This window comes from Anoplopoma fimbria, chromosome 11 (genome assembly GCF_027596085.1).
Source record: "Anoplopoma fimbria isolate UVic2021 breed Golden Eagle Sablefish chromosome 11, Afim_UVic_2022, whole genome shotgun sequence".
NCBI classification, from domain to species: domain Eukaryota; kingdom Metazoa; phylum Chordata; class Actinopteri; order Perciformes; family Anoplopomatidae; genus Anoplopoma; species Anoplopoma fimbria.
The window spans coordinates 20836308-20849308 of NC_072459.1; the positions used below are offsets into that span (position 1 = coordinate 20836308).

Consider the following 13001-nt stretch of genomic DNA (forward strand, 5'->3'; position numbering starts at 1 on the left):
AAAAGTCATAGTATTGTATGTCGCAAGGAGTGATGAATAAGTATGTACATTGTAGTATGTACATACTACAAATGAAATTATTTGTAGTATGTACAAATAATTTCATTCATTCAGGCCTGTTGAAAAAAGCTCCAATACTTTTGATCCAATTTTAATTCCATACTATCTGTGTGGATGCTAGCATATGGAATTTGAGCATAAAATGTATTTGTTTTTGAATCTTTCATGGTCCATCTACTAGCTTTTACAAATCTTTCTACTGCATCTAATGGTCTTCATCATTCACATGTAACCCCAAAGATCTAGATTGACTCAAACAGGGGTTACTGCTGCCATTGTTTGTACTGTTTGGTTTGTTGTCACCATTAGCTGCTAGCTGCCAGCTCAGCCATTGCCATGTTGAGATCCGTATGGAGAAAATCCCTCAATCATATTTATGCTATGAAATTCAAGTTTAGCACCCTTAATTATTTGATGGGTTGGTGTCACAACCTATTGCAGTTTTCCCAACTTTGGATTCTTGCAATGCTGTTACCTTCGGACAGAGCCAGGCTAGCTGTTTCCTTGTTTATAGTCCTTATGCTAAGCTAAGCTAGCTGCTGGCTGTAGCCCTATATTTACTGTAGAAACATGAGCGTGATATTAATCTTCTCATCTCTTAACTCTCAGCAAATTAAGTGAATTACCCAAACTGTCTGACTATTTCTTTAATCAAACACATTCTGTATGTCATAAGCTCGAAACAGCCCAATTAAGTGAAAACACATTTCAGTGGTGTATTGCGGACGTTTGCTGCCCCCTAAAGGAGGACGTCGAAAGTACAAAGTTCACATGACAACACAAAGCGAGGCTGAGGACAACGCAGTTTGTATAGAACATTTATTTATTCAGAGCAGATGGCCATAAGATGCAGTCACTGCAAGCACACCACTGTCCAGTCACTGCACACACACACATACACACACACACACACACACACACACACACACACACACACACACACACACACACGCATAGGTTTCATACAGTCAATAGCAGAGCAACACAGAACGCACACGCGGCCTCACTCAAGCACTCACATACAGTCACTGCAGAGCAGAGGAGACACCGGTCTGGTATCTGTTCAGATAAGCACAGGCGGAAAACCAAATTAAAAACAGCTTGGCTTCTTCTTTTGATAAGAAAAGAAATGAAGTACTTTTGTTCGACAACATATTTGACCATCTGTGTTTTGTTTTTTTCATCATCTGCAGCATTTCACCTCTGTCGCCTGACCCCAAATCCCCACACGTTTAAACACACTTCAAATAATAATCTCATGAGAGATGACCAAAATGAGAACTATGGGCTCATTGCTGCTTTAAAAAGACAGGGCCGAGTTCAGAAAGCAGTGTGTGGTTGAAGTGAGGGAGAGAACGAGAGTTGACCTTTGACCTTTGTACAGCCTCTGATCAGGAGATTTGCCATGGATTCATTCACGCTTTACAAAATAGATTTGAAATACTTGCTTTATGCTTGAAAAATATCACATAAATGTCAGGTTGGAAAAAGTCAGCCACATCCCAGATGGGACCAGATGTTAGACAATTCAAATATACACCTACATTTATTACACATCTGGTAACCACTTTACCAACCATCATTACTGACATTCTACTGGTTAGTGTTCATTACAGGCAGTGTTTTTAGTCAATTTACTTCAAAAGCAGGCAAAAGAAGCTTATTCACTTTCTTTCCGAGAGTTAGATGAGAAGATTGGTGCCAGTCTGTACAAATGATGTGAAGCTACTGCTAGCAGCTGGTTAGCATAGCTTAGCACAAAGCCTGGAAACGCCAAACAGCTAACCTGGCTCTGTCCTAGGGTAACGCAAAATCACAACAGTGTTTTTTAGAGCAGCTATTGTATGAATTAAACAAACACAATACATGTTTGGAGCTAGCTAGCTTTTCCTCTGTTTCTAGTCTTTTTATTTATGTTATCTTATTAGCTGCGGCTTCATTTTTTACTGTACAGACGTGTTGTATCAATCTTCTCATCTAACGCTCAGCTAGAAAGCAAATGCGCTCATTTTCCAAGAATGTCGAACATTATTAACTTTAATGTTCTAACAAAAATGTGTGTGAAGTTGCCAAAAATTGGAATAATTCACTCTCTCATTGTCCAATCAGATGGAGAGGCCTTAGTTTTTAGAAAGAACAAATGAAAACTGTATGTGTTCCTAATTGTGAATAACTAAACAGCAAGTGGTGGAAAGATGATACCTGGGTTCTGTTGAGTTCTGATGATTTTATGTTTCAAATATCTCTTCTCATCATAGATGATGGAGGGGGAGGGGCATGTAAACTAAGGGAGCAAAACAGAACGAGAGAGCGATCCTCACATGTTGTACATACCCATCTACTGTATTGTAGTCAGACCAAAATCACAAAGCAAGGCACATGTTTGAAAGAAAAAAAAGCATAACATTGCATTTGGAATCATACAAAAAATAATACAACAAAACAACAAGAATTGCTTGTATTATACACATTGCCACAGCTGGACACGTGTAGGCAGAAAAAACCCCCAAAAAACATAAAAACACCAACGCTCTCTGGAAATATCCCAACATGGTATCCTACAATGATTCATCAGCTCGGACCACTTAAGCATCAAGAAGCAAACCGACTCAACACTCAGATTAGACCTGTTTACTTTTTGAAAAATAGTCTTTAGGATGACACACACATCATAAATACATTTCTTTTTTTGTTGCAAATATCCATATATATAATCTCTATTTGATCATAATTTAAATACCACAAGCATTCTCTGAATTCTTGGTCATTTATATATGTGAAACCTGGATTTTTTTTAATAATAGGCCGAGGCGCAAATGGTTTATCAGAGTGTGGCACCTCTCTGGATGCAGTTTCTGGTTGGTTTGAGGGATTTAAAGGGGCACTCCACCCAGTTTAGACATGAATATAGGTTTACTTGTTCTGGTAAGTACTGGAAAACAGTTTTATAATATCCTTTGTGGCTCTTAAGGAGTTTGTTCGAATCTGAAAATAATAATAATGATGTCATAGTGATGTCATCAGGGTTATTACTTTTTGAGAGCCTGCATTCCAAACTGGGGTCATTAAGTCTGGTAGACATGGGTTTTTACCAGTCAAAAAGGGTCTAATGGAAGATATGAGTTGGTTCTCTTGGAGATTGACCCATAAGTGCCCCTTTAAAATTTGCACTGAAACAAACCAACCAGCTTCACAGATCTCTGCTGCCAGTCGCTCCATCAGCACTTTTTTATTTATTTATCCCATGTCATGGCAAAACACTGCGTAATCACCATGGTGATGCCAATGAGAATGGTGAGGGTGATGATGAAGATTGTCATGGCAACGAGGGGTGTGTGGTTAGGCGAGCGTGGGATGAGAGAGATGGAGATGGAAAGTGGACGGCCGTCAACTCAGGTGAGAAAGGCTTTGTCATCTTTTTTGTTTCCTGCTAAAATACAGTTCAGGGATCCCACAGGGGGATTTCAAAAAGTTGTGGATCTTAAAACTATAAATGAAAACAGGGTCTTTAAAGTAGGGATGCACCATCATCTTATTAACTTAATGGTAAATCAGAGTGTTGTAATATGTTTTGAAGGGAAGTTTAAACTTTGGATCAAAGTTACACTAATACTGGATAGGCAGAGAAAAAGTTGCATCAATGCATCCCTAATTGAAAGTGTTAGAAAACAAAGTCATGTTAATGATTTTTTTTAGTCATTGAATTTCAATCAGAAGGTAATCAATGAGTGAGGGGAAACCTGAAGTTTGTTGCTCTGCCCTTGTTTCAATCTGAGTTCTGGCTGAGCTGACTGGCTGAGCTTTCGCTGGACACATCGCTCTCACTCTGTTGCTTGCGCTGCAACCGAGCCTGATCCGACCTTTGACCCCATCCTCCAAAAAAAACCTTCCACCTCGCCATCGCTAAAATTTCGCCCCCCAAAACCCATTTAGCGACATCCTAAAAATCCTTCTCCACAACTTTACCAACTTTATCCCCAAGTTATAGAATCTGCTTTCAAACCTTCTTCTCTCGTTTTGACATTTACATTGTGCGGGCTCCACTGTGTGTGTGCGAGCTGGCTGCGTGGGTCATTGTGCTTCTCCTGTGGGTGGGTGTGCGTCTATGTTGGGGGGTGATCATGAGGATGTATGAATGCAGCCAGGGTAGGAAACTGAATTTGATCCTGAAATTCCAACAAGCTCACATACACACTGTCTATCTCTCTCACTCTCTCACTCACACACACACACACACACACACACACACACACACACACACACACACACACACACACACACACACACACACACTCTTTAGGAGCTTAATAGTCTCGTTTTGGTCAAGGATTAAAAATCTTTCCACCAAGTCCTTTACATCGTCACAACACCAGAGGTCACCATTCCACACAGAACCAAGACATCAAACCAAAGAGCTAGAGATTCATATTTATCGGTATATTATATATATATATATTACTGTGCTAATGCAGGACTTTTTCAGTAGATATAAACTCTCCATGCTTATAATGTACACATACCATACTATGATTCGTTACACAGTTGGTTTTTCAATCAGTATTAGTTTAGTTTATTTGTTCGCCGTGTGTGGAGTTCTGAAAAGACCCCCGTTGTTGATTGCAGCCTCCTCCGTTTTGTTGCATTTCTTCACCTTGTGATTATTTTTTTTCTCTCCACATCATCTGTTTTTGGTCCTTTTCTTTAACCATCTTTCTTTTAGTGTCTCTCTCCTAATACATTCTTCATTCTTGCACTCTCTCTGCCACATGTCTGTTCGGGCTCGCTCCATTATCATTTTCATCACCAGCGACTGGAGACGAGAGGAAGAGGAGGAGAGACGAGGTTTACCAGAGCGGCGGCGGTAGGCGGACGACAGGAGGAGTGAGGAGGGGGAGGAGCACGGCAGAGAGAGAGGACGAAGAGACGGAGAGAGAGAGAGAGAGAGAGAGAGAGAGAGACGGAGAGGCGAGTCGCCCATTGTGCCATCTGAGTCATTCCTGGTGCAGCGTTGCCGTGGAGACACGCTGACCGGTTTCTGTGGTTACTCCAGCATGGCGTCCAGCTGGTCGGCCAGGTCATCGAACATGCTGCCGATGTCGTCGAGGATGCTAACCGTGGTCTTCTGCTCATCCACGGAGCTAAATGCACACACACACGTACACACACACACACACACGCACACACACACAAACACAGAAGCAAAACATTATACCAACAGACGGGGAATACTTTAAATCTTAATCTAAGGACCATTTGCTAAAACCTGCCCCTATGGTGGCGAAATTTCATGCCAAAATTTAACAAAACTAACAAAATGTTTTACAAATGCCTAATCCATGACCCAGAGTTCAGACCAGGAAGCAGAAGCAGAGTCGCAGTCTTTCACACTTCTCTGCGCTTCCTTTGGAGCAGTTACCCACCCAGTTACCCACCCAGTTACCCACCCAGTTACCCACCCAAAACCCTATAGAGACTGTGTCTGCCCCACGGCCACTTCAATTATTTAAAGTCAACAGAAGAGGAGTTATACAAAATAACTTAATAAAAGTTAAGGCAACCGATGCAACAGTGCATCAAAACAGGACAATTAAATGTGGACTCTTAAATATCAGATCTCTGTCATCTAAGGGTGTACTTGTAAATGATTTAATATCAGATAATCATATTGATTTATTTTGTCTTACTGAAACCTGGCTGTGTCATGAAGAGTACGTTAGCCTTAATGAATCAACTCCTCCAAGTTATATTAATACTCATATTCCTGGAGGCACAGGCCGAGGAGGTGGAGTAGCAGCTATCTTTGACTCAAGCCTATTAATAAACCCTAAACCTAAATTAAATTACAACTCATTTGAAAGCCTTGTTCTTAGTCTTTCAAACCCGAGCGGGAAAGCATTAAAGTCAATTTTATTTGTTATAGTGTACCGTGCACCAGGTGCGTATTCTGAATTCCTATCTGAATTCTCAGAGTTTTTATCTAGTTTAGTCCTTAAGACAGATAAAGTTATTATTGTAGGGGATTTTAATATTCATGTGGATGTGTATAATGATAGCCTTAGTACTGCGTTTAGTTCATTATTAGATTCTATTGGCTTCTGTCAGTGTGTACATAAACCCACTCACTGTTTTAACCATACCCTCGACCTTGTTCTGGTTTATGGTATTGAAATAGAAAATGTAATTGTCTCTCAACAGAACTCTCTTTTATCGGACCATTATCTAATAACCTTTGAATTTGTTCTACCAGAGTGTACGCCATTAGGCAAAAGTTTCTACACTAGATGTCTATCTGATAATGCTGTAGCTAAATTTAAAGAAGCGATTTCTTCAGGGTTTTATTCAGTACCATTGCTCAATATAACAGAGGACTCCTACGCTAGCTTTAGTCCGTCTCAGATTGACCATCTTGTTGATAGTGCTGCATGCTCACTGCGAATGACACTAGACTCTATAGCTCCTCTAAAAAAGAAGCTAATAAAAGAAAGGAGGTTTGCTCCATGGTATAATCCTCAAACCCGCGATTTAAAGCAAATATCGCGAAAACTTGAAAGGATATGGCGTTCCACCAATGTGGATGAAGCGCGGTTAGTCTGGCGAGACAGTCTTAAAATATATAAGAAGGCACTCCGTAATGCTAGAGCAGCCTATTACTCAGCATTAATAGAGAAAAATAAGAACAACCCAGGGTTCTCTTCAGCACTGTAGCCAGGCTGACAGAGAGTCACAGCTCTGTTGAGCCGTGTATTCCTATAAACCTCAGTAGTAGTGACTTCATGAACTTCTTTAATGATAAGATTCTAACTATTAGAGAAAAATTTATAATCTACTGCCCTCAACCAGTACCGATCGATCCACAGCTGTAGAACCTGAAATATATTTAGATGGCTTTTCTCCCATCGACCTTCAACAATTGACTTTAACTATTTCTAAGTCTAAACCTTCCACCTGTCTCTTAGACCCGATTCCGACTAGGCTGCTTAAGGAAGTTTTACCTTTAATTAGCAATTCTTTATTAGAAATGATCAATCTGTCTTTACTAACGGGCCATGTACCACAGGCCTTCAAACTAGCTGTAATTAAACCTCTTCTTAAGAAACCTACTCTTGATCCAGAGGTGTTGGCTAAAAAATAATAGATCTTACGAATAAAAAATATATATTCTACAAGTACAAGAAATATATGCTACAAGTACAAAAAATATATTCCAAAAGTACAAAAAGTGGCAAGTCTCTTGGCTCGCGTTCACACACAGGCTCAAGCATCAATTTTCAAGCGCCTCTGATCTGGGGCTTTTGTTGGGGATCTCCAAAAACTGTTGGTGTGTGGAAACTAGTTTTGTAATGTGAACTAGGTATCAGTTGTGTCATGGATAAGAAATAGTTAAATGGATAGAGTTAGTCCTAGTATCCTAGGGAAAGTCTTTAGTTTTGCAGGTTTTGCATAACTGAAGTATCGGACGTGTTGACCTGATGATGACCGATGTGGTTATAATTTGTATTTGTGAAGTGTGTTTGTTTCTGTGAGCATAAGGCTAGTTATGTATGTGTGAGTGTGCGTGTGTGCTTCTTACTCCTCCTGCCGCAGTATCTTATCCTCCACAGCTTGCAGAGCCGCGGCCAACGACGCACTCGTCTCCTCCAGCTTCTGATGCACCAATGAATCCACTCCGAAATCAGGCGTCGTAGCAGCGGGCGCCACCACTCCACCTCCCGTCATCCCGCTGTCCACCGACACCCCCCCAATCGAGGAGCGAGGAGGCTTGACAGGTGGTGGGGTCGGGCTGGGGGTGGCGGGAGTCTGGGGTGTCTGTGGCGTAGTGGGAGTCTGCGGGGTGTGGGGGCTCTGGGGAGACGGGCTCAGCGGCTTGGCGTTCGGCGGGCCGGGAATGTGTGAAGGAGGGAAGCAGGGAGGCGAGCTGGTCTGTCGGGCCACTGCAGGGTGCTGTTTGATCGGGGCCGGGCTCGGGGAGGGGGCTGGTCATGGAGTGGATTAGCTTGGCCGGTTTGGGTGCTGTTGGCGGGGGCGCTGGTTTAGGCGAGACAGGTGGAGGGATCTTCTTTCCTTCCACTACAGAAAATGGAGAGAGAGGAAAAAAATTGCAGAATTGGATCACTGACTCATCTGCACTAAAGGTCAGTGTTCTTCAACCGAAGTGCTTTTCAGATTGTTCCAACAACACCTGAAACCCAACACCCATACCTTTCTGTACAAGCCAGTGCAACCACATTAATGCCTTTGAGGACAGACGGAAAGTTTGCGCCGATTATTTGCTTTTCGTCCTCATCTATGACGGCAGTCTTCACTCTGCCGTCAAGTGTACTGTAGCTGGTCAGAACAGCGAAAAACACTTTGTTCTTCAAACGTTGTTAGACAACACAGCGTACAAATTCTTTCGTTGTTAGCATAAAAACACCATTACAGGTTTGGGTACCTCCATGCCGTCAGTATTGCTTAAACAAAGTCCTTGTTGATTTGTCTGAAACCTCCTTCCCCTTCACCTTTCAGACCTCTGAATTTAGGATAAGTGGGTTGCATCTAACAACTGTTGAAATTCCGAAACCACCAATCCACCAATCACACTTACTCATACAATCGATCGTCCGGGTGTGTGTTGAGGCTCCATTACTTCTTCTGTCACTTCCCTATGTACAATTGTGAATGCCCGAAAGCTTTTGTTTGCTAACGTGGTCTGAGGGCAAATTCCAAACAAGTTAGTTTCAAACATACTGACACCATTGCTTTGGTAGCTTTAAGGCGTTAAACAAAGTGCTTGTCAAACAGCATCTAAAACTCCCTCCCCTTAACCTTTTCTGACATTGGAATTGATGGGCTTGTGCAACCTTCTGTCACAGACAGTTTGTATAATTCATCTTGTCCAGCCGCTTTTTTTATTACGTCCCACCTTCCACTATGGCCATTCGGAACAGCCATAAACGATGACAAAGCACCTGCAACATTCAATTGATGACGCCCTATCTAGAGGCCTTCTAGAGAAGGCTACTAAAGTTACATTTACAACTTGTGAATTAACAATAACTTGTTATTAGCTGTGAAATTATTGCTGATTGTGTATGTGTCTCCCAGCCGGGTTTGGGTCTGACATTTCTTGGTTTTGGGCAGGAACTTTTACACCCTTGCAGACCCCTTAACCCCAATCCTCACCTGACAAAAAATACACAATCATACAATGCGAGTACCTGGGCTTCCAGGCGTCCCAGGGCCAGGCAGGGGGACTCTCTTGTTGGAAACAGGCTGTGGTGGAGTCTGTGGGCCTGCCTGTCTCTTAATCTGTGCCACGATGGGCTTCGGGGAGACCGGAGGCTTTGGTTTTCTCACGGGAACTACTTCATTTGCCACTGGAGCTCCTTGGTCCACGCTGTCCCTGCGGGGCGCAGCCGTCACTTGCGGTTGAGGTTGAGGTTGAGGTTGAGGTTGCGGCTGCTCGGTTACTCCAGTATCAGACGCAGGGCGGCGTTTCACTGTGGCCGTGCCGTTCTGGTAGGGCACTGGTTGCGTGGTGTTGGGCTGCCCGGTCACCAAGGGCTCCCCGTTGGCGGCCAGGTCAGCGTAGCCCTCGGGCTCCTTGTCGCGACTCTTGGGCCGCCGCTTGACGGTGGACGACTCCTGGAGGGTGAAGTCGGAGCCGTTGGGGTGGGGCTTGGAGCTGCGGGGCCGCCGCTTCAAGGTCGACGTGGCCTCGACCCTAGAGATGTCCTCCTGCGTGTAACCCCCGTCTCCCTGGGGACCCTCGCCGTCACCCTGCAGACAAACACAAAATACACACTAACGGAAAATTCATACATTCGTGACAAGAGGTAATTTTTGCACAAACAGTCAAAAACATTGACAGAGATAAATGGATAACACAAATAAAGCTTACAGAACACAGAAGCTTCACTATGGATTTGTAATACATTAAAGCACATTTAACTTTAGCACATTACATTAGATAGATAGATAGATAGATAGATAGATAGATAGATAGATAGATAGATAGATAGATAGATAGATAGATAGATAGATAGATAGATAGATAGACAAACATATATATAGATAGCTACCTGTCCTTCTCCTTCTCCTCGACCCTGGCGGCGGATGGTCAGGCTTCCCTCATCTGCGAACGGCAGGTTCTCAGATGAACTGCCACTGCCTCCTGAGCTGGGGTGGGGGGAGGACGGAGGGTTGGGGGAGGAGGAATTTTCAGGTGGAGGGGTGGTTTCGGGCTGGACGGTGGGAGAGGGCAAAGCAGAGGGAGTCGGTTGTTCACGCCTGGCAGCCGCCACCAGCTCGCTGACCGGGCCACTAATGGTCCGCCGTCGGTTCACCACTTCACCGTCCAGACCAATGGCATCGCGTGTTTTCCCCACCTGGTGAACAAACAGTCATACAGTTGGTCATGCTTTAGCCCAATAACTGCATCAATAAATGGGTATATTTTACATTTTAGAGTTAATGAACGCTTTCATCCAAAATACCTGCAGGAAATTCTTTTGCAGTGCCATGCCTTTGGCTCCACCTCCTATGGAAGACATCTCCAACATGGCAGCGATGCTCCTCACACTACCCACGCTGCTCGTCTCCACAGCAGTCGTCTCCACGGACATCCCCAGGTCGCTGGCCCGTCGCTGTTGGTGGTAAGGCACGTCCAGCATCCCCCCCGTTGTGGTGAGCGCTTGCGGCTGCGCGTTGGCTTCCGTCAGGTTGGAGTTGGAGGTGGAGATTGCGGAGCTGGAACGTTTAGGCGGCGGTGGGGGCGGCCCTTTCTTCTTCTGACGCAGGGCAAAGGGCTGCGTCTGGTTACGGTTGACAGTCTTGTCCTGGTTGCGCACAGAGTGGCTGCGGCTGACGCGGTGGGTCACTGTGGCGTATTTGCCTCCGTTCCCTCTGACGACGGCAGAGCCCTGACCTCCGACTACCTCTGCCGGTCCTTCTCCTCCTCCCTCTCGTCCCCCGCCTCCTCCCGCCCTCTCGTCACACTCGCTGTCCGAGGCGGCATATCGGTTGAGGCTGTGCGAGCGTTTCTTCTGGAGCGCCGACGAGTCTTCCCCTTCTCCCTCAGCCAGCTCAGCCTCTGGTGGGAGACAGAGGAGTGGGACCTGGGGTTGTTGGTTCTCCATCACCTCCGTTACCTGCATCTGCGGATGCTGCTGAGGGTGCGCCTGGTGCTGAGGCTGGACTTGAGGCTGCTGTTGTTGCTGGGGCGGAAGCTGGGAACATGGCGGCCCACGTTGGGTTGGAGACTGAGGCGGGTGGGAGCGCGGCGACTGAGGTCTCTCCCCCTGGGAGAACTGGGGGCACGGCTTGTGTTTGGCCTGCGGGGAAGCTGTGCTCTGGACGGAGGAGGTGGAGGAGGAGGAAGATGAGGTTCTAGTCTTGGTAGGAGTGTGAGGGGGCGTGTAGGGAGGCGCAGGCATCGAATGGGAGTGGGAGTGACGGTGTTTGCCTTGAGAGGAGACACTGCCTCTGTGGGAAGAGGTGCTTCCCTGGCTGCTCTGCTGCCTCATAGTCCGCGCCTCCTTCTTAGGTGGCCCAGTACCTCCTCCTCCTCCTCCTCCTCCTCCGGTCATCACCTCATCGTGGTCTTTGCTGCGTGTTCGCTGAGCTTTGACCTCCTGACCTGGCTGGGTCATGGCGCTCTGTAGCTCGTTGCTCAACTCACTGTCCTGGAAAGTGCTCATTTTTGGAGACATGACCTCTGAGAAAAACAGAAAGTATTCCTTGAAATTAATTAATTGGATCAATATTTATATGAATAAATTAATTAAAATAGGACAGGAGGTCATGACTGTACTGTAAGAGAAATAATAAAGTATTGGACCATTGAGCGATCTCATTACACGTAAACGTCTATCATTATTACAACTGTTTGCTCACCGTCTAGAGGTGGACCGTCTATCGACATGACTTCCTGCTGCTGTGTGATGGGCGGGGGCTTCTTCCGGAGGGAGCCCCGCCCTTCTGAGCTACGCTGCATTTCGGCCAGCCGCTTCACTGCCAGCATGAGCTTCTTCTGGTGGCCTAAAACATTGAAAGATTGAACAATTACAGTACTTGTTTAATTAAGTAAACTTCTTTAAAGATAACTTTAAATATTAAGTTTTAATCAAAAGACATCAAAGTTTCTATTACAATTTCTATTGCATTAAAATCTTATATTGGTAGATCTTCCCTCAAATGTGATAAAGGGCTGCAACTATGAGGCCCTGAAAACAAGCTATGGTAAAAGGTTATCAGACAGGTCATGAATATATATTGATCACGTCAATAAATTATATTGTTAGTTAAATAATTAAAATGGAGCTAAAAAACTAATTTTTAAGCTTTTTACTTTATCTTTCACTGGCTATTTGCCCCTCATTTAATCAATTATCTATTCCCTTTTTTTCTCCACATACCATTTCCATTTTCACAAACAGCAGTCAAGAGGACTGTGTGGCTAGCTAGCTTAACTGCACTAACACTTGTGGCTAAACAAACTACCAAGCTGAAATATTTCTTTGTTATAAAACTAAACCAGCCTATTAATCAATGTGAATCATCTTTATACTGCTGTAGCATCACTGTATAAACTGTAACAGGAGCAAACGCATTTTTGCCAGCTAGCTAACGCTTACAAAACACTGGACTAGCTAATGCTACTTCAAAGTTCACAGACACAACGCTTCTTTCTTCATTACATTATAGACAAATGATTAAGTAGTTAAGCTCTTTTTTTAACAAATGCAGGTTAAAAGAAAAGTATAAAACCTTTGTTCAGTTTTATTTTTGAATTGTCCCATAACCTTTTACTACATTTGGTCAGTTTTGGGGCTCCATTTACAACACGCCTACGCCACACTGGGATTATTTTCAACTCATTTTGTTAATGTGTTACAAGTTAGCTTTCTCCTTTAAAAATACAACACATATAAAAGCTTGCCACAGATCCAACCCTGGTCTCA

General features: G+C 44.2%; 1 protein-coding gene across 1 annotated transcript in view; it reads right to left on the reverse strand.

Annotated features, from left to right (window-relative positions):
- Positions 1-4382: 4382 nt before the first annotated feature.
- The window catches only part of caskin1 (CASK interacting protein 1), a 96079-nt gene continuing 87460 nt past the window's right edge, over positions 4383-13001 (reverse strand). Inside the window, 7 exon segments of the mRNA XM_054607536.1 lie at positions 4383-5198; positions 7631-8032; positions 8034-8127; positions 9258-9843; positions 10122-10427; positions 10536-11755; positions 11935-12078. Coding sequence (XP_054463511.1) covers positions 5102-5198; positions 7631-8032; positions 8034-8127; positions 9258-9843; positions 10122-10427; positions 10536-11755; positions 11935-12078 — 2849 coding nt within the window. The 3' untranslated portion in view covers positions 4383-5101.